Source organism: Calypte anna, chromosome 11 (assembly GCF_003957555.1).
Source record: "Calypte anna isolate BGI_N300 chromosome 11, bCalAnn1_v1.p, whole genome shotgun sequence".
NCBI lineage: Eukaryota > Metazoa > Chordata > Aves > Apodiformes > Trochilidae > Calypte > Calypte anna.
The window spans coordinates 7,385,614-7,410,359 of NC_044257.1; the positions used below are offsets into that span (position 1 = coordinate 7,385,614).

Consider the following 24,746-nt stretch of genomic DNA (forward strand, 5'->3'; position numbering starts at 1 on the left):
TGGGGATGAGGACAGACTTTTGTCCCCTTCGGCCATGGGGGATAAAACTTACATTTCTTTGTAAATGAAATCCAAGACGATGACACCTGAACATGGCTGTGCCCACAGCATCTTAAAACCAAAATTCTGGACGTAAAACTGTGAGGGAGGAAGGTTTCTTCCCCACGCGGGTGGGCGGGCGCCCTTCTTCCCTCTGTGAGGGGGCAGAGAGCTGTGTGAGGATCCACTGCCCTCCTCCCCTCAGGGCGCCCGGGACACGACCGCAGGCACCCAGCAGCCTGCAACGGGAGCCGTTAGCCAGAATAAAATCAGGTCTCTCGGCCACCAACACCTCTCCGGGATGCACCACGGGCTTCGGGTTGCGTGGGAAGGCGGACCGGAGCCTGGCCGAGGGAGGAGCGCCACGGCCGCCCTGGCTAAAGATGGCGCTCCTGGCTCCAGCCTGAGGGACAGGGGCGCTCGCGTCGCGTGACGATGACGTAACCGCGCTGTACGGAGGGAGCCCGGGGATTCCCCGTGTTGTTGTCCCGGCGCGATGGGCGGACGGAGCGCAGGGCGGCGCTGATGGCGGCTCGGTCGGCAGCCCGCGGCTGCGAGCCGGGGGTGGACGAGTTCACCGTCCCGGCGGAGAAGAGCCGCCTCCTGGAGGGGAGCTGGGGTCGCATCGAGGGCTTGTTCGAGGTGCGGCTGGCCGTGCTGGGGGTGCAGGGGGACTGGCGGCCCGCCGTCCCGCCCCAGGGCCCGCCGCCCGCAGCCCGGATCTGGGTGCAGCTGGCGGGCGGTGGGAAGGCCGTGCGCAGCGCCAAGGTACGGGGGACGCGGGCGGGACGGGAGGTGCGGGAAGCGGAGCCCTGCCGGGGCCTGGGGGCCTCGGTCATCCGGGCGGAGACCGGGAACGTGTTTGTGTAGGGAAGAAAGGGCTCCTCCGTGCCGGGGCACGGCCCGTGGCCGCTGCGTGGGGCAGGAGGAAGAAGGGGGGGGAGGGGAAAGTCAGGGTTGCATGAGGAAACAGAAACAGTCCTGCCTTGGCAAATAGGTGTGCTCTGGGTGCCAGGGTGTCTCTGGCGGTGTTGTCTTAACCGTGGAGAATTGAAGAAAAACAATTGCGCTGAGAAGTGCGAAGTTCATCGGAATTGCAGAGCGCATTCTGGTCACCGCGCTGAGAAATGTCACTGCCCTGGCCTCTGCTTCAACACCTTTCAGAGCGGGCCAGGTTTCGTTTTTAAACGCCATTGAAATCTGTCGTTCTCCTTTTCCTTCCCGAAGTCGAGAAAAATTCTTCGAAGTCAGTTGGTTGTTTTTCAGTTGCTTTACGGGCTGGCTGTAACTTCCTCTGTGGCACTTAGTACCTTATCAGCACAGCTGAACAGAGCCGGTGCTGCCTTCATCTAAAGCTGGCAGACCCAGGCTGCTTCACCGCTCTGCTGGAGCAGAGACCATGCTGGTAACCAAACGCTAAACATGTTAAAGGGAGATCAGTCTAGGCTGTTTGTGTGACTGTGACACTTGTCCACTTGTCACTGTGAAGTATTTTCACAGAATTACTATGTTAAGTTTCAACTTAACATACATTCAACTTTTTACAACTTTTTTCCTTAACTCTTTTTTTTTGGGGGTGGGGGGTGGGGGTGGGGTGTGAGATCAGCAGTGATGATAAAATGAATATTACTCATAGTGGACTTGGCAGCTGTAGCTCTTTGAATCCTGTGATGAGAATGCTGGTGTGAGCCATAGCTAGGCTAAAGGTAGCTTTCAGAACTAAAATCTCCATGTGTGTGTGTGTCTGTTCATTTACACTGTATAGTGAAGATCCTCAGCATGTATTTTTTTATTTGATTAACAGATTTGGCAGTCCACTTGAGAAAGTGATCCCTTAAGTGTGAAATGCATAAGATTTATAAGGAAAAAATACGATGACTGTTGAGGTTTTTGCATTACTTGACTGTGAAATTTACTTTAAACTGATTTGCTTGTATATTTGGGATTGGTGACACCAGAAACTGTTACAGGTAGAATAAACAGCTGTTCTCCAGACAGCTGCAATGCAACTTTCTTATTTGCAGAAAATTCAAGCCTGAAACAAAGAGCACAAGATTTCCATTTTTCTACTTGCTATCTTTTTCCTAAGATATTTCTTCATCCAGATGCATTAAAAGGGTATGAGAGACTTCACTCCCTTTAGGTATAGAGCACTTTTCAGACCCTTTCTGGAGGGATTGTTGAGTGGAAAATAGGAACAATTACACATCTTTATTGTCTCCCTATAAAAGGTTTGTTGATAGCAGTTTGTATTGTACTTCACGAGAATGTATTCATTCTGCACTGCTGCTTAATAAATGTGGGAAAAAAATTCCACATTTTTAACATCCTTTTTTGTAATTATTGTCCTCTTGCTCTGCAAAAGCAGTCATAACCTGACTAAGGTATGAAAAGTAATCCTGTGGATATTATTGCAGTAGCAATTTGTGCTAACAGGGTTTCAAAACAGCTTGCCTTGATTCTTGTGGTGATGTAAATCAAGAGATTATAGGAACTTCTGTTACATTATTCATTATGTTGGTTGGGTTTCAGTTTTATTTAAAAGAAAAGTTTAATTTCCAAGAGTGAAAATGGGTAATAAAATGTGGTATACTTTGGAGTCTGAAAATACAGTGACTGCAGCTTAGAAACTGCAGGTTTCACTACATTATAGAATTTAAGCACAGAAAGAGACTGGGGAAAAATAGTGCTGCCTGATAGAAAAAAAGAGTATGCTTTATTAGCAGAATTCTGAACTACAACATATTTAAAATAATGTTATGTATTGAATTTAGCTACAGTAACTTCTAAGTGGCAGAAACAGTAATGGATTGTTATGTGGTTGGTTTTTTAAAGAAAAAGCCTTTCTCTTAAAAACCTGAACTTCTAGAACACAGAACTAGCTGGAGCCTCCAGCTTTCTTTGTCATTCTTAAGTATCATCTACTTTTTTAGAATACTGTGTTTCAAAGGGTCATGTGTAAAGCTGCCTTGCTGTTGAGGTTTTTAGGTGAGTGGTGGTGCAGACCCACCTTTGGGCTGTGTTGCAACATCAGAACCAGCCAACATTTTGTTCCTGTTTTAATTACAAGTGTAGTGGGCTGGGATAATCTGGCACTTTCTGATCTTGCCTACCAGTGCAGTGAGTTGAGACAGACTGGTACCTTAGTGTCCTATGTGCAAGCACAATGAGTTGGGACAATTAGGCACTCACTAACATTATACCTGAAACTCCTGTTGCCTGGTCAATGTGCCTGAAAGTCCTGCCTGCATCATGGTATCCTCTGAAAAGTGCCCAGATTACCTGACAAGTATTATGGCCATAATGAGAAATAATTCTGATTTAGGAAACTTAAATCTTTAAGTCACTTTGTTGATTATAGCAGGGTGTTGATTATTGACTGATAAAGTATTGCTAGACAATCAGACAATAGCTTCTGCTGTGATGAGCCTTTGGAAATTTGCTTTAGGAACTGTTTTTAGAATTTCAGTTTTATGGACGAAGTAATGTTCTCTAGTGCAAGATGTTGAAGTGTAGGTTCTCTTTGACCAAATAATAGAGATGGGAAAATAAATCTCTTTTGGCTTGTCTTTTGACCTGTTTGAGCTTCAACTTACATACTCTGTTACTATCATTTTAAAGTAAATTTATTTATAAACAGTACTGTTGTCCTCTTGCTCTGCAAAAGCAGTCATAACCTGACTAAGGTATGAAAAGTACCTTCTATGAGATCTATTTAAAATATGTTTCAGGCACTGTCTTCTCTATTTTCTTATGCTAAGTAGGCTATATTTTCCAATGTACTTGTCTTTTACTGACCTAACCAAAAATAAATTTTATGTATAAAGCTTTTTACAACTATTCACTCTGCTGTCTTTTTCTCTTTTTAGGAGTATATTAAAGGACTCTGTGAACCTGAACTAGAAGAAAACGAGTACTACCCAAAGGACATGCACTGCATCTTTGTTGGTGCACAAAGCCTGTTTCTAAACAGTCTTATTCAGGATACCTGTGCTGATATAACAGTGCTGGAAATTGGATTGCTCAGTATTAAGGGGTGTGCAGAAGCTGTTGTTATGGCTCAAAGTCATGTTCAGCAGTTCGTGAAGCTTTTTGAGTCTAATGAAAGCTTTATAAGTGACAATGAATCAGAGATTAAAAAGCAATTCAGACAATTTGTGGAATCACATGCTGATAAATACACAATGGATTTACTTATTTTGCCTAGCTCACTTAAAAGAGAACTCTTAGCTCTCACACAGACTGAATGTTGTCAAGTGGGGAGCAATATCATAGATCTTACAGGTTCTGAAATCCCAGAAGAGTGTTTACAGACCAGAACATCTGAAGTAATTGCTACAAATAGAGATGGAAGAGCAGGAAGTGGTGAGGAAGCCAGAAACAATGCTGGGACACCTGTAACTGAACTTACAAAGCAAATGGACACTGTGTTTTCTGATGCTCCTGATGCAAGTTTTGTTCCTATAAAGGTTCCTCTGTTAGAGGCAGTGACATGTAATGAAAGGCAGTCGTGTAAAAGAAGATCATCTGATGATGAGGAGAGGCTCCCTAAAAAGCAGTTCTCTTTGGAAAATGATCAGGAAGTGAGATTTGCCTCATGCAGTAATTCTTCAGGCAGGGATGCATACAGTGATCTGGTTTCTGATGCAGACTCAGATGACCCCAGTTACTGCATTAAAGATGGTGATGATATCAGTGAGGAAGTGGAATATAAGATTCTTGTGAACTTTTTCAGAACAATGGGATACTCCAAAAATATTGTAGAAAAAGTTATTGGTATCCTAGGGCAATCTGTGGAACCATTGATATTGCTAGAAGAAATTGAAAAGGAAAATTTAAAATTTCAAAAAGAACTTGAACAGTCATCTCAAAATTTTGGAACTACCAATCCTTCTTTAGGAAATAATGCAAATAATTCACAAAAGCTAGAAGACAAAGGCATTTCTAGCAACAAAAGTCCACTTAAATCTGGTCACACTTCAAAGGAGACAAAAAATGAATACCACAAAATAAGAGATTCACCAAGCATGCAAGTTGGTGAAGAAGATAAAATGCATATGTTGCTATGCAAACCTGCTTCTTCTTCCAGTAAAAATACAGCTGTATCCTATAAACAAAGAGACATTTATTGTCCTGGTAAGAATCACAGTTCAAGGTCAAGTGATATAGAAACTGATGGTGCAGCTGGAGCTCTAAAAGACGTAGATTTTGTAGCCAGAGGGAGCTCAGATGTGCAGCATATTTCAACTAAGACTAAAACTGCAGTTCAGCACAAATCTGCAAGGCTGTCAGCTGTACAGAATAGTCATCCTGGTTTTGAGGACCAAATAGGACACTGCAATTCTTCTTGTCAAGTCAAATCTATCAACCAATCCCTTTTCCAAACCTCAGATTTTGAAAATCTTATCCCAGACCAGGTATTTTCTTCACAAATACATACTTCAAATCCTGATATAGAGACATTGGGACCAGACAGACGTCATCCTGATCCTTCAGTTACAGGGGTTCAAAGATTTCTGGATTCTCTGAAAAAGCCATACAGACTGGAGTTGAAAAATGAACCCGGGAAACCTTTTTTAAAACATATCATTATTGATGGAAGCAATGTTGCAATTTCGTAAGTGTTGTTCTTTTCAGCTCTCTCTTTAATGAAAGTTCAACAAGCTTTCAAATTAAATAGGGACTAAAAGGTTGCTGTGGCATCTGAGAGTCTTTGCTAGCTACGTTTTTGGTGACCAACAGTCCCTGTACACAGCAAGGTTTTTCAGCTATTGGTAATGGCTGCATGGTTATGGTAAGGCTTGATAATGAAAAATTATGAGATTAAAGCAGTCATTTCCAGCACATAGTAACTTTGGTCATTTTTGTTCTCCTTTTAGTGAAAGTACTCATTTTTATTACTAACTTTTTTGGAGTTATTTTCTGTTGAGACACTGTGCATAGAAGGGAATTGAGACATTTTTGAGCAGGTGCCCTGTATGATGCTTCAGTACAGGATTTAATCTAGCTAGTACACCGGATGTGGGATATTCTACCATGAAACAATTTTTGTAGAATTTACTTTTGGATTTAAAAAATGGCATAGTCTGAAGTCAATCAAGTGCAATAATTGGTTCAAATAGAATAAGGAAGATCTTTGAGTTTGACCTAAAAATTGGTTCCTAGTTGCAGTACTCTGAAAAGTCTGTAAGGCTTTTTAAGATTTAGCTTTCCTGCTATGGTAGAAATGTGCAGGTTTGTAAAAATGGGTAGCTCAGATTTATGAAGCCCAAGTACTAAAATACTTGAACAGAACAGGCAGTGAAAATTAAAACTAGATTTACAATAGAGGTAGATGAGATCCTTTTTTATAACAAGTTGAAAAGTTAATGAACAGTTAATGAATTCTACAGCATTTCTTACTAGGCAATGGTCAGATTGAAGGCTGACTTGTGCCATTTCAGAGCAACCTGCATTGAATTATTAGGGCTCCAGCTCAATTTAGCAGTTCAGTCAAGTAATTTCAGTGACCTCTGCTTTGTTGTAAGCAATTTTATGCATGAAATTTATTTTACACACCGAATTTGAGTTACCATCAGCTTAAGAGTAAAGCATTTTGGGTTTTTTTACTTTTGCTCTTGGCATCTTGTAATTTTAAAGTGGAAGTTCTGCCTACTAGTAATGCATCTGTTCTTTAACAGCATTAGACACTAATGCTTGAGTCCAGTTACTTTTTGCAAATTTAGCCATGCAACAAAAATATTCCATCCCCCTCCATAAAACTTGCAGACTGCGGAACTGTGTGTACATGTACACACATCTCATCTATTCCTCCTTGTATCTGAAGAATGAATGTGAACAAAAGGAGACAAGTATGGATTGTTTGATCATATTAATAGATGGAAAGCCATTAATACATTGAGAATGTTTGAGAGTATTTGTAACTTATTCAGTGAGATGCCTAACCTGAAGTGAGATGATGACTGCATTTTATTTTTCTGCCCTTCTATATAAAGCCTTCCTCTCTAAATTCAGAGAACCTTAATAGTTTCATGTTTTTATACATCTATTTAAAAATTACTTATAGAAATTAGAAAAGGATACATAAATGGTACTAAAAGCTGAGTTTTGCTGCAAAATACTTCTGTGAGATGTTTTAAAGAACTCTTGCTTCAGAAGGTTTCCTGATAGTTTAAAACAAGGGTTTAAAGGTAAGATTCAATTAAAAGCTGCAAAGGTTTACTATTAGGCTTGTAATATAACATTGCAAATTAACTAGGAGACAGTTTTAAAATGCGAGTACCACTTGATCACCTAATGTTATGAGAAGTATTTTGTAGTGACTTATGATCTAAGCCAAAACACAGAATATGTTCTGCTTTCTAAGAAGTGCTTTGCCTGTTTGTGCCATCAGTTCAGCGTGTCTTTTCTTACAGAGTATATCTTTGTTTTGTCTAAGTGTAGCCTTTAATATATGAAACGCAAGGGATGTTTCTGCATGAAGATATGGATTAGCCTTATATAAGGTGCTAGGAGATGTTTTGTGGGAATCTATTGTAGATGTATTTTTTATTATGTTTTCTGTGGTGTGTTTTAAGATTCTTCTGCCACTGTTCTCCTGAAGCTTAGTTCCCAGAATCTGGTTAGACAGTTGATTGTTCAAGGAAGACTTTCTGTCGTGTGTTAAACAGACATAGATGATCATTGGGATAATTCAGATTGAGAGGAACCTCACAAGAACATCAATTCCAATCTCTTTATCACTCATATTAAGTTGCTGACTTTTCTGTAGAGTCTTAACTGGGTTGCAAAACCAGGCAGTGAACATCTTATATTTTGAAATGGAAAGGGAAAAAAGATAATGTTACTAAAATTCAGTATTTTTAAAAATCTTTGTTCAAAGAAATTTCATTATTTGATTAGAAAACCATAGCTCAAGTTGTTGAAATGAAAGAATAGGCCTGCTATCTTAGATGATCAGAGAACTTCTAAAATCTAATACTTGGGAACCAAATGAACAAGAGGTGTTCTGTTTTGTAATGGGACTGTATCTGGAACTACCACATGTATTGTATTATGATAACTGTAACTATAGCCAATAGATTTCAGAAACCATCACTTTTTAAAGCTAAATTCACTTCTAATTATTCAAATATTGTTGTGTCCACAAAACTGAAAGGAGACTGAACTGTAAATTGCAGAGAGATGTTTCTGTTGTCTTCTTCTGCTGGAGATCTCTTTCCATTGATGAGTGTCTTCATCTTTTAATGTCCATTTACCTTGAATTTTGGCAAAGCTGTATGTCAAAACTTTCAGCTTTGCCTTCTGAGGTTTTGTTGTGGGGTTTTTTTGGCATACATAGTAGTAGAACTCCAGTGAATTTAATCTTCTTTCTTTCTCTCCCATGCCCAGTCATGGTCTAAGGAAATTCTTCTCCTGCCGAGGAATTGCAATAGCTGTTAACTACTTTTGGACACGTGGCCACAGAAATATTACTGTATTTGTTCCACAGTGGAGAACAAGGCGTGATCCTTCTGTTACAGGTCAGGGCAATAATTTCCTAATGCTTTCCTCATTAAACTAAGTTGTATTCAATTCTTTGGATACTTCTGTGAAGAGTGAATGGCAGAGGAATGCTTCATAATGTTCTAAACATGTGCAGTTTGGCCACTCTGTGTTACATGTACAGAGTGTCAGACGTTCTGAAATGCTGTTCAGGCCAACAGATGTGCCATAACTAAAGGCCTTTTTGGTTGGTTTGTTGTTTTGTTTACTCTTTGATTTCTAGTTTCAACCTCTTCCTCTCCATTTTTATATTATTAGCAATTCAGCTATCACTATGTCACAAATCCAGCCTATCTTCTTTGCTAATTACATCTCAGACTAAGGTTCAAATCTACAAATAGCTTAAAAGAAAGCATCTGTTTTAAGAACAGTTGTTTTATGTTTCAACAGAGCAGGATTTCTTAACACAGCTCCAGGATGTTGGAATATTGTCTTTAACCCCTGCAAGGATGGTTTTAGGAGCAAGAATTGCTGCTCATGATGACAGGTATGCAATATGTATAGTTTTAAAGTCTTTTTAAACATTTGGCTAACGGTTGTAAAAGCTTAATACTTCATAATCAGTAGTATTAGCTACTCTTCAACTTGGAGAGCTATGCATCCAACTCTAAAGCTGCTATGTTGTTTTACTGTCTTAAGAAACCTTTTAGTACATCATTCTGTAATAATATTGTTTAAAATTGTCTTCAGAAATTCATGGAAAATGGTAGACATACATGTGTGTTTGGAGCACTACATTTCTAACAATGTGTAGGTTTGTTAATTTCCAAGTTAATATGAGCACCCAAGTTCAATTTCAGAATGTGGGGATCATCTTTCAGTGAGTGAAAAGACAACAGTAAGCTGTAATGTTTTTTGTTTGGTGTTGGGAGGGTTTCCTAGTTCTTACATTGCTATTGCCAAATTTTCCTAGTCTTTAGACACAGTTAAAAAGACATGCTGCTGAAGCTGGTTTGGTCTTTTATTCCTGGTAATCAAAATGCTTGTTTTCATTCAAATAGATTACTCTTGGATGGGGAATTGTTTAGTTTTCTAGATCTTTGGACAATTTTCACCAAAGGAGACTACCTTAAGCCTTTGAAATGAATTTTACAGATTTTTATTACACCTTGCTGATAAAACTGGAGGTGTTATTGTGACTAATGATAACTTCAGAGAATTTGTGACAGAATCACTTGCCTGGAGAGAAATTATTCAAAAAAGGTAATTACTCAGTATTTATGAAAACTTAAAAAATGATGTCTATCCTTACAGTTGTGGGGTTTTTATTTTTCATCCCTCATGCAATTCCAGTAGAGCCCAACAAAGAACTGTTTGTTTCACCACTTTGATTCATGGCCTTATAATTGTGTGTTGAGTAGTCTAATGTCCCTGTTATTCATAGATTCTGTAATTTCCATCTGTTAATTGCTCACAGAAGTAGGACCTTGGTGTAGCAGCCAAGCTGTATCACTTATATAGCTCAGTGTTAGATCCTGTGATAGTTAGGCTTTGCTGTCCATTCTCACAGGCTTTCTTGTTTTACATTTCATTTCTTCAAAGACATACAGTGTCACTTCTAAGGTTTCAGAGTCAATCACACTTTATGCTGATTTTCTGTACTGCAGTAGTTAAACAAAATAATGAACACTTGCAACATATCCCTCCAGTGATTTCTCTGCAGTTGTTGGGTGTCCTCTGGGTCTAGGTTACATGAATCAGCTGTCAAAAATGCGTGCTTCAGCTTTTTAATTCTCTGACTCATAGTTTCTCCTGTGCAACTGGTTTCATTTCTTTGGTTGGTTCATTGGTTTCACTGTCTACAAATGAATTGGGTCATTTTGCTATTAAGGTATGATCTTCTGTTGCCCAGATTTCCCACTAATCCCTTGGAGTCTCCCTGATTTGGAGGGTACTGCAGTGACTGGGGTCTGGATAGATCTAGTGAAATAAAATTTTCTGGTTCTCACAACATAGCTGGGAGAACACAGAACTAATTATGGCTAATTATGTAGGTATTTACACTGTTTCTTGAGTGAATTGTACAAAAATCAGGTTCTGTTCTACAGAACTTTAGCAAGAATACTAATCACATCATTCTGAAAGTGTTTTTTTAAGAGCTTGTGTTAACATCTGCTATTAGTTTTACTTCTGGGGAAATTCTACTATACCAGATTTTCTTCTTGCAGATATATTTTACTTGAACTGGTTTTCTTCAATGCAGATAACCCCTCTCCCCAAAATTATTTCAGGAAAAAAAAAAAGCCTTTTTGTATATTAACTGTAAACAGCTAACACTGTGTTTGCTGGCTGCCTGGCCCTCTGATTACATGCACGGTTTAGTTATGTGACTGAAGATCCTTACAAGGAGAGGAGCTTGAACAACCACAAAACATTCTCTGATCACCTAGAATATTGCACCCTGATCTCTTGGAAAAATTTGTAGTCATCCAGCACTCGCTGTCAAAAAAAAGAAAAAAGCTCAGAGTAATGGAAACAATTTGCATAAGTACCCATTAAATTATTTTGACAGTAAATGCTCTTTGTATCTTAAATGGGTTAATGGCTCACAGCTGAAGAGCAATGAGGGTTAAATTGTAACAATATTGAAAGAACTCTCTTTCAGATTGCTTCAGTACACATTTGCTGGTGACATATTCATGGTTCCTGATGATCCTTTGGGAAGAAATGGACCAAGATTAGATGACTTTCTTCGAAGTGAATGCTGTCCTAGGTATAAACACTGTTTTCACTTTTGTTTGAGACATGATTTCAAATGTGAAAAACTTTTTCCTGGTTCACCTGAACACTTGCTTAGGTCTGTGTAATAAAGGTAGGGTAAAATTAAGGAAGAATGCTGGATGTAGTAGCTTAAAAAAAACATGTTTTTCCTATTACTTCAGTCTGTTCAGAAACTTCTGGTGACATTTGTATCTAATCAAGATCAGAACTAAAACAAGTAAGACAACTTCCTCTGAGGTTTGGTTGAGGTGGCTTTCACACAAAGGTGCTCTGGACTGTATTAACATTGCATGAAGCAGCCACTGGTTTGAGTAGTCTTGTAACCTGGTAACTGTCATTACTTTAAAACACCATGGTTGATCAGGGATTACAAAAGAAACAGTGCACTCATGTTCTTTGTCATGGGAGGGGCATTTCATTTCACACTTGAGGGTACTTCACTGGTAATAAAACTGTTTTTGAGAGGCATTGTTATCAAATGCATTTGTAATTGATTCATAATTTAAAATATTAACAAACATATATTGTTCCCTTAAGATCACTGTACTTTTTAAATGTGCATATATTCAAAGTATGAATTTGTTTTTTATTAACTGCCAAGACTTGAGAATAGGTTTGCTCTTTTGCACAAGAAGATAAGCTGCTCTTTGCTTTTTCACCAGCTTGGGAATTATAAATGCTAATAATAGTGAGGAGTGTTGAGAGAGCTTTTAAAACTAAATGAAGGAAGTAAAATAAGCATTACAAGAAGCAAAGTATATTTAACACAAAGAATAAGCAGGAATCTCAACTACTGAAAACAACTGAGGAAAGTGAAGCATGTATATAACCAGCAGGCCACAGGCTGATTTGAAAATAACTGTGCAATGTCAACATGGAAAAAGGAAGTGCAGTTCTACAACTCCAGTAAAAATCACTAAGTATTCAAGACCTAATATAAAACACTTACGAGATAACATTTGGAAGTGTCTTAGCCACCTGTGTCCAAGAAAAATAAGGAGAAAACAGTATGTTGTGGGAGGTGACTGTGATTATAGAAATGGAAAGACACTCTTGAGAAGATTCTAGAAGAGCTTGGTTTCCTATATGTAAACTTGGAACTAGAATTAGACTTCGTTTTTGTGCATGTGTGGTGGGGTTTTGAAAGGCAGAGAAAAGGTGTCAGTGTAAAGAGTTAATTTTGTTCTTTTCCTGACCTTTTCTACTTCAGTTAAATGACACAGAAACTGTAAATGGCACCAGAAAACAAGATCAAAAACTAGAAGGATCTTGAAGAATTAGCATTTCCATGTCAAGTAGCGTGAGGTGGCATAACCTAAATGGTCTTGAAATAGAGCTCTGTAATTTAGGGAATGTTTCCTTTGGTGGTAAGAGAATGGACTGTAACCAAGTTCTAGTTCATACATCTGGTGCCATCTGAAGTAGACTTGGCCCTAAATTTTGTAGTGCTAGCAGTTTAGAGTAGCACCAACTTCTCAAAGTCTCAAATATAATCTCAGTAATTAAGAATATTCAGATCCTGTGATTGCTGGAAACCTTCATTTCCCCATTAAGCATATCATAGAAGAAGAATAAGGCCTTGATCTAAAAGTGAGTACAGCTGGAAGCCCCTTTGGTGTGTCAGTATTTTCACATGTTCTGAGTTAGTGTGCGTGTATTCAATGTATGTTTTTATCCATTTAGGTCAATAATGCTGGTGTTGACATTTCCATACAATAGACTTTGACTGTTGCTGTATCCTGCCATGTACTCTCAGCATACTGGAACTGGTGGTAGATAATCTTAGTGGATGTTGATAGTCATGCCAGATTCAAACTGGAAGTTGTTGCACCTACTCTTCTGTTTCACTTTGAAGAAATGCTTATTATTAGGTTCTAATCAGTAACTAGCTGAGCAGTAGTGAAGTATAGCAGTTACATGGATTTTTCTTTTCTGTGTTTGTAGAGACAGCTGGCATCTCCTTTACCTTAATCTAATCAAAATTTTTATCTTGTTCTGTAGAGATTTTCGGACAGCACAAAAGGCTTTACAGAGCAGTGAACAGTATTCTTCTGAGACACCTATCTTCATGCCAGTCCCCAGGCCAACCAGTAGTAGTGAGCAGCCTAAAACCAGAGTACGTGGTGATTGTTCATCAGCATGGCTTCCACTGGAAACAGAGATACAGGCTTGTCTAGCAAATCCTTTACAGAGATCTGCCTCAGAAACAGTGCAGCTAAGAGAAGCCCTGATTAAAATTTTTCCTGATTACGATCAAAGACAGAAGATTGATCAAATACTAGGTGATCACCCGTTCATGAGAGATCTCAATGCACTGTCTGCAATGGTGCTTGACTGAATATTATACAGGACTTTTATGTCACAACTGATCTCACTAACTTGCAATATCAACGTGAAGAAAAATGTTCCTTTGTTGTTTTACTTTGTGAATATTCAGAACCTAATTTTATTGTATGAATGAAGATATTATTTGTGTATGTTGTGTTGCTAACAGATGCCAGTTTTTGGTAAATTAAAAACTGCTACTACAGATCTGTAGTAATATTTTCTATGAAAAAATGAATCTTTTGCTTCACTTAAATTGCTTATTAAAGCAGTAGCATTTCTGAAGAACTGTTAATCACTTTAAATAGTGTGTTAGCACTTTTTAAAAACTCCTTTCCTGGAAAAGGATAAATGTCAAAGGCTTAAAAGTTATTCTTGCAGCTTCATATATATTTTTCAGATGCCTGCATAATATAAGCCATGCACCTGTTGCATATAATTTTCAGCGTTTGTATCTGGAACACAGATGTTAGAAAGCCTACATTCTAATTATACCTCCTTCACTTATGAACTTTGAAATATTTCTCCATGGAAATAAACCAGACCCTTCTAGTAATTTCACATACAAAGACTTCTCAGTAGTCTGTACGTGAACCTGCTTTCCTTAGGCCTGCATTGCAGGTTTTGGGAGTTGCTGTCCCAAGGCTCTGTGCCTGTCTCCATGGGGGAGCAGTGGATGCTCGGTGTATTGTTGAAGTAATGTCACCAGGTGGCGATATGCTCTGTTGGTTTGTAATGCGTAACAAGAAGGCTTCTGACCGTGCTCTTGAAGTGCTCGTTCTTTTATAAAGAAACCATAAATGCAAGACATGTAACAGTCATTTGAAGAGTTTTGTGGATAAAATTGTACGTTATATGAGTAACTTAAGGATACCTTCTGATATTCTGGGCAGCCAAGAAGCCCTATATAGTGACCATGGAATGAAAGCAAACCAAGAAAATCTATTTGCCTGTTCATCCAATTGGAGATACTATGCTGGAGTAGTTAGGAGGGGGAAGGTCTCAGTTAGAAAGTGTAAATTCATTACTCTCCTCAATCGAAGATACTTGTAATCCTTTAAAAGATCTGTCATACCTACATTTGTTTTTAAATATGATTTTTTTATCATCAATATTCTGTCATTAATTTTCATATCTTTAAAAATCTGTTTGTCTTTGCCCTTCCTGTTTGTCAGAACACTGTGACATTAACAGACTGCTGATTTTATAAAAAGGGCATGCTGTCTTGTGCAAAACTAATGCACTGCTGTTAATAGTCAGCTCTGCCCCTTTCTCAAATCTATCCTAAAAGTAAAGTGGAAAAAAGGAACATAATAAGTGAAGATTAGTATGTGTCTCTGTAGTCTGTTATGAGTTTGGTTTAACTGGTTTTGGTGCTAAGTGTTCATGTTAGTAAAATAAAATAAGACTTTAAAAATATGGGCTACATCAGAATTTTAACAGTATGTACTGAGCCTTACACTAAAATGTAAGCACAGTGACTTTCTCTTCAGTAAGAGTTCCCTGGGTTCTGAAATAACTCTTTGACTAAATGCTAAAATATACTGAGGAAATGAGGGTGTTGAAAGTCTGACTTGCTGCATGGCCCTTTCATGTATATTGTGAAGTCAGAAGTAGAAGGTAAAGTCTTGGTTTTCCCTCAATAGTAGCAACCTGTAAGCTGGCTGCAGCAAGAGCAAAAGAAAAGGATGAGGAACATTTCCTTCAGTATCTCAAAAATACAAATGAAGATGAAGAAACGTTTTTAATATGTTGTCTTATTTGGATGTAGACAATCTTTTTTCTTTTTTTTTCCCCCCTGTAAAAATGAGTGGGTTCTCTGTCAGTCTGGTGGACAAAGTCATTCTGAACAGCATGTTTGCCAAGAAGCACTGCTTACCAAGGTCAAGTTCCGTCTCCACAAAAAATTAGGAAAGTTCTTGTCATCACTGATTTGGGTTGGTATCATTTTAATAAGTAGTAAGCGAATAAATTATGACAAGTGAAGGGCTTCTGTTTAACAGCAATAGGATCCCAGAGGGGAAAGTAGTGGTGACTTGAATTCATTCTGCATAGGTCTACACTGGAGAGAGACATGGGGACTTGGGGTCAGCTTTTAAATTCCTAATAAGTTCTTCTAGAGGCAAACAGGAGAATCAAGGAAATATGGGCTAAGAACAATACAAACTATTCCATGTCTCCATACCAGTGCACTTGAAACCAGAGCTAGTTGTGCAGTGCAGAAGTACGGATAACCAAGGAAGGAAAAAGATAAAAATTGGATTATGGCACTGCAGGGACAGCCAAAGGTGGATAACTCTGTGGATAACTGTTTAGTGTGGGAAACATAGTGAAGTATCTAACCTCTTCATTAGCAGTGGATAGTGGAGAACTGTATTAATGCTAGTAAAGGTTGGTGTGCTGTCCACTTCTGTGCTAAACAGCCTCTTTGAAAGGAATTAGAGTAATACAGTATCAGGTGTTAAGCAGAGTAGTAGCTGATTCATTCTTCATGACACAAGAAGCCTAGGTGGGAATAGGAGCTTATCTAAATCTTGCCTCTTTTTCCCAGGTGGAGGACAGGCTTGACAAGTTAATATATTTTGATGACAGAAGCTTATTGCCAGATGTTAAAGCAAGCTGTCACAGCTAAAGTTCATGTAAAGTGATACTAAGTGAGGCCAAAGGTTCTTTGCTTTCTATTTTTCTATCATCTTTTTCTATCTTGTCCTATCAGCTTTGAGTTTTAAATACTGCATCTCAGTTAACAGGGAGGATGACAAACCACTATAGTTTGAGGGACCTTGAGGGAAAGGGGTGGAGCTCTTGCAATGCTATGCCATATGGTGGAGGAACCCCTGGGGTGGCATCTCAGCTGCACTTAGAATAAAACCATCAGTGCGTTACCGTTTTGTTTCCACTTGTTCTTAGTTTTCTATTAGCCTACTTACTCTAAGTATGGCTGTTTGTAACAGTCTCTTTCAATGCACAACAGAACTAGCACTACATGAAACAGATGCCTAGAAAGTTTTCTTGGACCTAATAGAATAGGTTTTTGTTTGGATGGATTTTTTTAATGGCAAAGAAAATAGGCTTTTTTTGTGCAGGAAAATGCCTATGATTCTCCTTTATCAACTGTAGAAAGTGCTCAGAGGGGAATGAGCAGAGGAAACAGACAAGCTTAAGTCTGAATGTAGCCAGAATGTTCTTGATCCCTAGCAAAAACTAATTTTCTCTGAGATACACAAGGCACTCTGGATTTGTCTGTTTGGGACCAGCAGTATCCAGCTCTAAGCAATGATTCTACAGCTCTCTACTCTGTTTCCAGCATTGTTCCTGATCCCAGATAGCTCACACTTTACATCTATTCTTGGATTCTGGGCTGGCAAAAGGAGTATACAGTGAGCAATAAAGATTTACAAGCAAGCCCTGCAATGATAAGCTTGAACTTGTCATTCCTGATGGACCTGAGCTAATGTCATAGTGTGTCTTTATACTGTGTTTCCCAGGGTGCCCCATAGTGTGGTATTAGGGTTTTTTTTTTCCTAATAGTGTTCATGCCTATGTGTTCAGGTACCTTTCTTACCATCTTGGATGAGAGGGTTGACTGAACCTAAGAGAAAAACCACATCAGTTAAAAAATATGATATATACTCTTGTATTTATTGCTATCTGCTATTTCCCAATGTTAACTTGTATGAAGAAAGAAAAACATGAAAAATTTACAAAATACTGTGATATGTGAGAAAGCTGCTCTTCACTGAAAAAAAGATGAAAACCTTAATATGAGTGGGTAGAAAGATCTCTTTGAAGACACTGATACAGAACTGAACAAGTTTTTTTCTACACAGTCACACAAGAGAATTGCATAGGCTCATTCACAGGTTTGATGAATAAGAGAGTGCCTATTGGCAGCAGATAATCCATTGGGTATGTGGCAAGTGCTCATTTGTTCTTTTTGCCTATGAAAAAACATGATCAATGATAAGCTAACACCATAATTGCAAACTGCCTTTTGTTTAACACAGAGAATGAGCACACTGGTCATTCTAGGTCAGTTTGTAGTGCAAATATTAACACATAATTCCCAATCTTTTTTGAGGAAGATCTGAGACAATCGATAGGAAATGTGGGGAAAAAAGAAAAAAAGGGAGTTACCATGATATCAGGAACCAGAGAATTGCCGAGGAGAATATCTGACAGGTATCCTTCATCAAGTAAAATGTTCCACTCAGGTGGCCAGCATAATCATTCCCAATTTTCAGAGACACTGAGGCACAAGAAAGAACCAGCTTGCCTAAAACTGCTCAGTATGGCAGATAGAAATGTTGACAAAGCTCCCAAGCCTCAGTGGAGCAGCAAGCTCCTTGGTAAATTCCTCATCCTGCTGTGGTATCTCCTCTGCCTAGGCAGATAAATGTACAGGGCTGACATGAAGACTCTTCACAGCTGCATTCACTCTGCAACCACTACCAAAACAGCCCTGCTGCTTTGCAAAATGAGGCATCTGAGGGTGCCCATCTTGTTTCACCCCAGGTGGGCTGTGTCAGGGAGGGAGGGAAAAGGGGCAAGAGGAAACAGAAAGGTGGGAAGGGTGGTTGGTGATTGATACAGCGCTAAAGAGAAGGCCTTGTGAGCTTGCATGGCAGCTGGGCTGGTTTTATGTGCCTTGCCCCAATTTTGCAGCTGAAGCAGGCAAGTTGGGAGAGAACACATGCAAGATACTGAGGGGAGAAAGGCTCATTGGAATGTGGAAGTGTATGGGACAGCACAAACCTTGCTCAGTGGCAGAATGTGTGGGAACGGCAAAGCCCCCTCACCTGGGCACAGAGTGGCCCTGCAGGAGGTACACGTTTTGGGTAAGCTTCAATTTTACTGCTTTACCACACTCCTAGGCTTGACACACTACAGTAATGTCAGTATTGAACTGAGCTGGCTGACTGCAGGCAGCCTAATTACAAAGTGAGGAATGTCAGAGAGGTCAAGATTGTGTTTCTATTTTTAAATAATTGTGAAAAGATAACCATCAAATGTGTTTCCTGTTAAGACTATGACTATAAATGCTGTATAAATGCTGTAGCTCTCTGTGGTAAAGGAGATGGGAGTCTTTACCTCAATATATAGAGAAGTTTTTGTTGATATGAATTGGTTCATGGCAACTGATGGCAGAACTTTTTTGGAGTTTCTTTTTCTTGTCCTGAATGATTGAGCTATGTCTGAAAAATGTTAAGTATTATGTTCTTATGCCAAAATAAATATTCATGCTTGGATTTAATCAGGAATAGATGCATCACTACAAAGTCACATGATAACTTAATCAAGCAAAAAGACAACCCCCATGTGATGTTTGGGCTTCATTTGTTTGTTTGCCCTTCGTTCTAAAGGGAAATGACCTTCTCTCTTTCCCCTTGGTCTGGTATTATCAATAGGCTCTCTCAAACTGCCTGGAGTCTGTGTGCATGTGTGAACATGCTTCTTGAAGAACTTGTTTTCTTTCACTTACGTGTATCGTGGTTGTGTACAAGTTCATTTTCTAGGTGCTGGTGTGAGAATACATATTGTAATCTTTCTTTCTTTCTCTTAAGTATATTCCTAATGTATGTTTTGTGCTTTCCAACCTTTGGTGTGAAAAAAACACAACTCGAAGCCCTGTTTTGAGTGAAAACAACTGGGGCCATTGCTTTTGAGTGATGTGACGTTCCTTTTTCCCTTCCTTTAATGTTTTATACAATGTCTAGGGTAAAATCTGAGACTTTGATTTCTGGTGTGAAGAAGAGTACAAGTCTTTTGCAGTAAACTCAACAGTTCAGTGTTGAAAAGAGTTTCTTCTCAAAGATTTAAGACATTTAAAGCATTATGTCATGTAAGTAATTTTATTCTAGTTGTAGATAAGCAAAGCTACAAACAAGTCCTAGTATTCAGTGCTGGTGCTGTTTTCCCTTTCTCTTTCAATACCATATTAGGATAGTTTGTGCTTTGGAAGAGTATTTCTCAACTGCCTTCTGCAGTAGCAGAGAAAGTGCCAGAGAAAGTTCCATGAAAAACAGTGAATTATACACTGTCTTTCTAATACTGACAGTGTTTCCTTCTGCATTGCAAGTCTGCAGGCTGTGTTTTGTATGAATGCCTTTCTTGATGGAATTTTCTGAAGCTGCATCCAATACTATTTTTAGATGTGGGCTGATTTTATGTTCTGTATGGCTCTGTTTTATTGGGAAGCCTATAGCTGTGCTACAGTTAATTTATAGGACCTGTTACTTTCATAAATACAGTTTTAAATAATTGCATATTCAAAGACTTAATCTACTATGTGAAGTATTTTAAGCTATGTTTAGGTGTTCTGGCATTTGGAGTACTCTGGCTACAAAACTAGGTGTGTCTGATAAATGCAGTTTCTCTTTTATCAGAATGTAAACCCCAAAGCCTTACAGCAGTGCAACTAAGAACATCCAAAATATTTTTAGTGCTCCTGACTGCGACTGTGTTTGCTCAATTTTGCACATATATGTGGGTATATAATTCTATGCATACAGTGGGAGTAATGCAATGTTCATTTAAAAGGAATAGGGAATTGGTGATTTTTTTTAAAAAACTGATGTATTTTAGATCTGTACATTTTTCACCTTTATGTATGTATTTATGTTTAAAATGTGTCTCCTGTAAAACCATCTGCCTTAGAGCTAGCTAAATTCTGTAAGATTACATTTTATAATTGTAAATGGCTAATTCAAAGGAATAATATTTAAGAGGAAATTGGTTTTCAATACATTTTTCAGTCTCCTCTTGAGCACATTTATAATAGTTTCAGAAGTGAAGCTTTCAATAAACACAAGATAAAGTATTACATATTTTTAAAATAAAAAATAGAAACTACACTCCAAAGACATCAGAGTTATATTGGTATATTCCAGCAGAATTTTTCTACCCAGCTGTTGAATGAGCATACAGTATTCCATGTATTGAGTCTTAATGATATTCTTTTAAGAGAAAACAGAGATGAAAATATTACTCAGAGGCTTTTAGTAAAAAATAAAAGCAAAAAAGAAAAAGCTGGTTTGCTTGTACATTGATAGAAACAATTTTTGAAACAAATGTTAAAAATTAATCTAAATTTTGAGCATTACGATTCTTTAATTTTATGTGCTTTTGATAGTCACAAAACAGTTTAGTTTCTGGAAATAAATAGCAGTAGTGACATTGTTGCAACAGGAGAGGGAGCCTTTTGTTAACTGTTCAGTTTAAAGGTAAACAGCTGATCGCTTGGCCTCTAAAAGAGAATGTAGTTTTGCAGTTACTCAGTGAATAAGTTCACTTCTGTGTCTTCTTGTTTCAATTTATACATTTTTGGTATCTTTACTGCTATATGTCAGGTTTTGTTTGCTTCTTGGCCCAGGGACTGTACTTCTGTTTGCAAATACTTTACATTTGATAGGAAAATGAAATTGGTATTTATTGGTATATATTTACCTCTGATACAAGTTCTTTGAGGTAAAAATTGCAATAAAAAAACCTCTGGACACTTCTGATTGTCAAAAGATAGTGTGTGAGAAATTATATTTAAAAACAAAAACAAAGGTCATTCAGAGGTTTTGCATTAAAGTTGGAGAAGATATCACAGATTAAATTATACTGAAGCTGAGTCTGACTCTTTTCCATGAGGGAACTACTGTACCTTGAATCCAAATGAACCCAAGTCTTGTGTCTTGTAAAGATAGAAGAAAATTGAAAATATCTAAAAGGCAGTGCATGAAGGTTTGGCAATCTTTTTTGAGATGATGAGGAGATACATTGTGGTTTGTAAATATTTTTCCATGCCAGACCTTTGTATCTGAGGACCCTGAATTAAAACGAGCACATCAGAGTCCTTTGCCAGATCTACTGGCAGAACACCAAGAATATGGATAAGGAAATTCTTGACATTCTGAAGTGAAGGGGGATTAAAATAGTAATATTTGACATACACTGGAAACAAATTAATGTTTTATGTTGCATTTGTAACAAGTATTCTTTACAGAAATATAACTTGCTGTATTTTAATTTTAAACCAAATTTTGACCCTCTGTCTGTGTGTGTGCCCATCAGCTGCTATCATCTAACTCAAAGAGAAATTTCCAGGACTGAATGTAACTTAGTGTGAAACACATAACATCAACATGCACCTTCACAGCGTTCCAACTCATTTCCTTTCCAAAGTTGAGCTAGGAACTGACTTTTGAGTAGGGCACTGACACTAAAATGTGTATGGTTAAGACAATGTTAGTATGATCATGAAATCAATTTACAGCCTCTACTGCTGAGGTGTGTGCACACAGCTATTTTTGGTTTGAACCATTCAATGCATTAATTTTGACTAAAAATTTAGTGCTCTGATTCATAAGCAGTATATGTTGCAGTGGTTTAATATCTTACCTGTGTTATTTGTGGGAGCTTCAATTCAGCTGCCCTTGCAGGACAGCTGTGTTTTGTCTTCTCAGTTGTCACAGCTGGCTTATTGGTTTAAACTGCTCTAGGTCACGAGTCAGAGCCCTCAGTTCTCTGCTGTCAACAAAAATGCAGAGAAGATAAAGATATAGTAGCTAGATGGTTATCCTTTGTTTTATAGCATCCATCAAAGCCCTACTTTATAAATGGAAATCGAATTAAGCTTTCCAGTATTACAGCAGCTATGAGTCTTCCAAATTATGATGGATTGAAATAATTCATGCAAAAGCCTAGAATGTCTCATCTATGCCATCTGGTGGGTTTAGTCTCAGGGCCTTTCAGGGACATTATTCAAATGGTTCTGGTAGGAAGCGAATGTAATTGCTGTTTGAGGAGCTTTTTGGGAGGGCAGGTTATGATTTCTTTTATTATGATATTTAATTATATACAAATAATAAAGCAGCTTAAATGAGTTTTCAATGCTCCTGTAAAAATGTTATGGCCTTTTATTTCTTTTCTCACTGATAAGCTCTTGCTTGTCTTCTGTTTGCATCATAATGCATTAATGGTGAGCAATCCATTATAAGTAGGATGTGATTTGTGTCTATCTATTCATAAGCCCGTAGGTGGAAGGAGGAGAAGTAGAGAATTAGTGGTGTTTCCAGTAGTTAGCCAGTGCTGTAATGTCAGGGACAGGAATGGAATCTAAATCTTTTTTTCCAGTTTAAGGTGTATGTGACACCTTCTCATTACTAGGATTGAGTTGGGGTGGTTATACATTAGTAGTAGTGTTGCATGCACAGATTCTCTCCCTCCTTTAAAACACAGGGTAGATGTATCAGAAAAAGTTTCATTAAGATAATATCTCCTAATGCTGTAAAACAGAAACAATCCTATACAAGATGAATTCAGCTAGGGAAGGCAGGCTGTTGGGTAGGGAGATAGTTTGTTTGGCATCAAAAAAACAGTGCAGGTTGTCTGCTGGTCTATCTAAAAAGGTCTTTCAAGTCAAAGGACAGCATCCTTACATAATAAAGTGAATAGTTTTATACACTCCTATAAAACTATTGTAAAAAAAATATATGAAAACTTGAAGTTATGAAGGTTTCTTTCTAGTTTCTTGCTAGGTGAATCAAGCTCAAAGTCTGTCAATTAGAATCTTGTTTAAGGCCATCTTGTGGTTAGTGAATGCAGACACGGAGAAGAAGATCTGATCAGATACGAGTGTGTTGAAGGGTGGGAAATACAGTAAGAAGCTTGCAGCAGAAGTCTCTGAAACACACTGAGTGTGTATATGGAGCAACTTCTATTTCACAAGTGAAAATAGGACTGTATTTTGAAACTGCATTTGTATTTCAGAATAGATTGTGTTTGTTGGTTGTAAGAACTTACCAAACTGCAATAGGCAATGGTATTGTCTCACTCTGTCCCTCTACAGACTGTAATTATGGAAAGAGCTGGGCATTCAATCATCTGGTGGGGTTCTGGGGGTGGTGGTGAGGGGCTGTTCCAGAAGGCACTCAGGAGCTTTACAGAGCACTCAGGGGTCTAAGGATACAGATAGGAGCTCTACAGAATTTTCAGAAGTGGAGAGCTACATAAATGCCTCTGAAAGATAAGAGCTTCAGGCACTTTAGAAGGTGTGGCATTAGTACATAAGCACTTCCATTTTTGAGAAGTCTATCTTTTGCATTAATACAGTCTCACCAAAATGTGACTATCTCAGGAAAGGAAAATCAGTTGGGGATTTACAGTGGATGGTAAATGTACTTTAGTTCCCACAACACTAGCACCATATGGAGCAGTATGTCATATGCTACAGGAATGCACAACTGCAGCCATGTGGCTGTGCAGCATTTCCATGTAAACTGCACCAAATGTTGCTACACGTTCTGCAAAACCCACTGTACTCTTGATAGAGGGGGGAAAAATCCAACTGATGTCACAGTATCAAAACCGTGGACTTGTAAACTTACTGGATGTAATTCTAATTCTGATCATTATTAAAACTGCTGTCAGGAAGATGGAAAGGATCTAAGAGAGACCCGAAAGCTGAAGGCACAAACATGAAGCAGGTTTCACAGTAGAGGCTGCACAGGAACAAGCAGTCTGAATTTTGATGTATGTGGGAAATGGTGTGCTGGTTTCATCGCAGTTCTTGGTGCAGGTCAAGATTGTTTTTAGGGGGTTCATCACGTGTTAGTTGCTTAAATAAATGAGCCCTTAAGAAACCTATGAGTCAGATACCGAGCATCAAGCTCAGCTGTTATTTCCTAACATTAAAGGTAGCAAGTTTGGTATCTTGTTGCAGAGATAAACATTGAAATGCTTTCATAGAATCTTCATTGTACTTTAAAGTATCTGCTTTTGTCTAAAACTTGCACTGGATGATACTTTTCCAAAGCAGAAAGAGCATTTCTAGTGTGAGGTATGCCACAGAGCCTTCTGAATGCCTTTAGCACTTTAAATGTACTGATGCTTTGATCTAAGGTTAAGATGAAACTGAAGCTCTCTTGACCTGAAAGAGCTTCTTGACAGACTCCCCATCTCCCTCATGAGCTTTTGTTTTGCTGGTAGTTTTCAGGCCCATAGTTCATCTTCTACCATAACTCCTTTTGCAACTGCTGTTTGATACAAAAGTAAGCATAAATAGCAATAAAACAGTAAGCATAAAAGTAATAATCATGGTGATTTGGTGTGGCTGACAACGTTGTTAA

General features: G+C 38.4%; 1 protein-coding gene and 1 long non-coding RNA gene across 4 annotated transcripts in view; one reads left to right on the plus strand and one right to left on the minus strand.

The window, feature by feature from the left end:
• Positions 1 to 504: 504 nt before the first annotated feature.
• Positions 505 to 15,199, plus strand: N4BP1 (NEDD4 binding protein 1). Of its 3 annotated transcripts, XM_030457827.1 has the most exons (7): positions 505 to 807; positions 3,909 to 5,656; positions 8,431 to 8,561; positions 8,974 to 9,070; positions 9,679 to 9,786; positions 11,189 to 11,296; positions 13,306 to 15,199. In XM_030457827.1, exons 1-7 carry the CDS (start codon positions 565 to 567, stop codon positions 13,640 to 13,642), a joined length of 2,772 nt encoding a protein of 923 aa, XP_030313687.1. In that variant the 5' UTR covers positions 505 to 564; the 3' UTR covers positions 13,643 to 15,199. The 3 variants fall into 3 exon arrangements, with proteins under 3 accessions (XP_030313687.1, XP_030313688.1, XP_030313689.1); XM_030457828.1 differs by lacking the exon at positions 9,679 to 9,786; XM_030457829.1 differs by lacking the exon at positions 13,306 to 15,199 and having other exon boundaries at positions 11,176 to 11,290.
• The window catches only part of LOC115598945, a 58,357-nt gene continuing 39,063 nt past the window's right edge, over positions 5,453 to 24,746 (minus strand). The window contains exons 3-4 of the long non-coding RNA XR_003988032.1: positions 22,018 to 22,143; positions 5,453 to 5,564 (exon numbers count right to left, since the gene is read on the minus strand). This is a non-coding gene — a long non-coding RNA (uncharacterized LOC115598945). The remainder of the gene's footprint in view (positions 5,565 to 22,017; positions 22,144 to 24,746) is intronic.

What these genes read in the sequence shown, in the direction of transcription:
- N4BP1 (XM_030457827.1), top strand. Translation starts at nt 565, where the DNA reads ATGGCGGCTCGGTCGGCAGCCCGCGGCTGCGAGCCGGGGGTGGACGAG. An exon ending in GCGTGATCCTTCTGTTACAG is followed by an intron (nt 8,562 to 8,973) that starts GTCAGGGCAATA and finishes ATGTTTCAACAG; the next exon opens with AGCAGGATTTCTTAACACAG. An exon ending in ATTGCTGCTCATGATGACAG is followed by an intron (nt 9,071 to 9,678) that starts GTATGCAATATG and finishes TGAATTTTACAG; the next exon opens with ATTTTTATTACACCTTGCTG.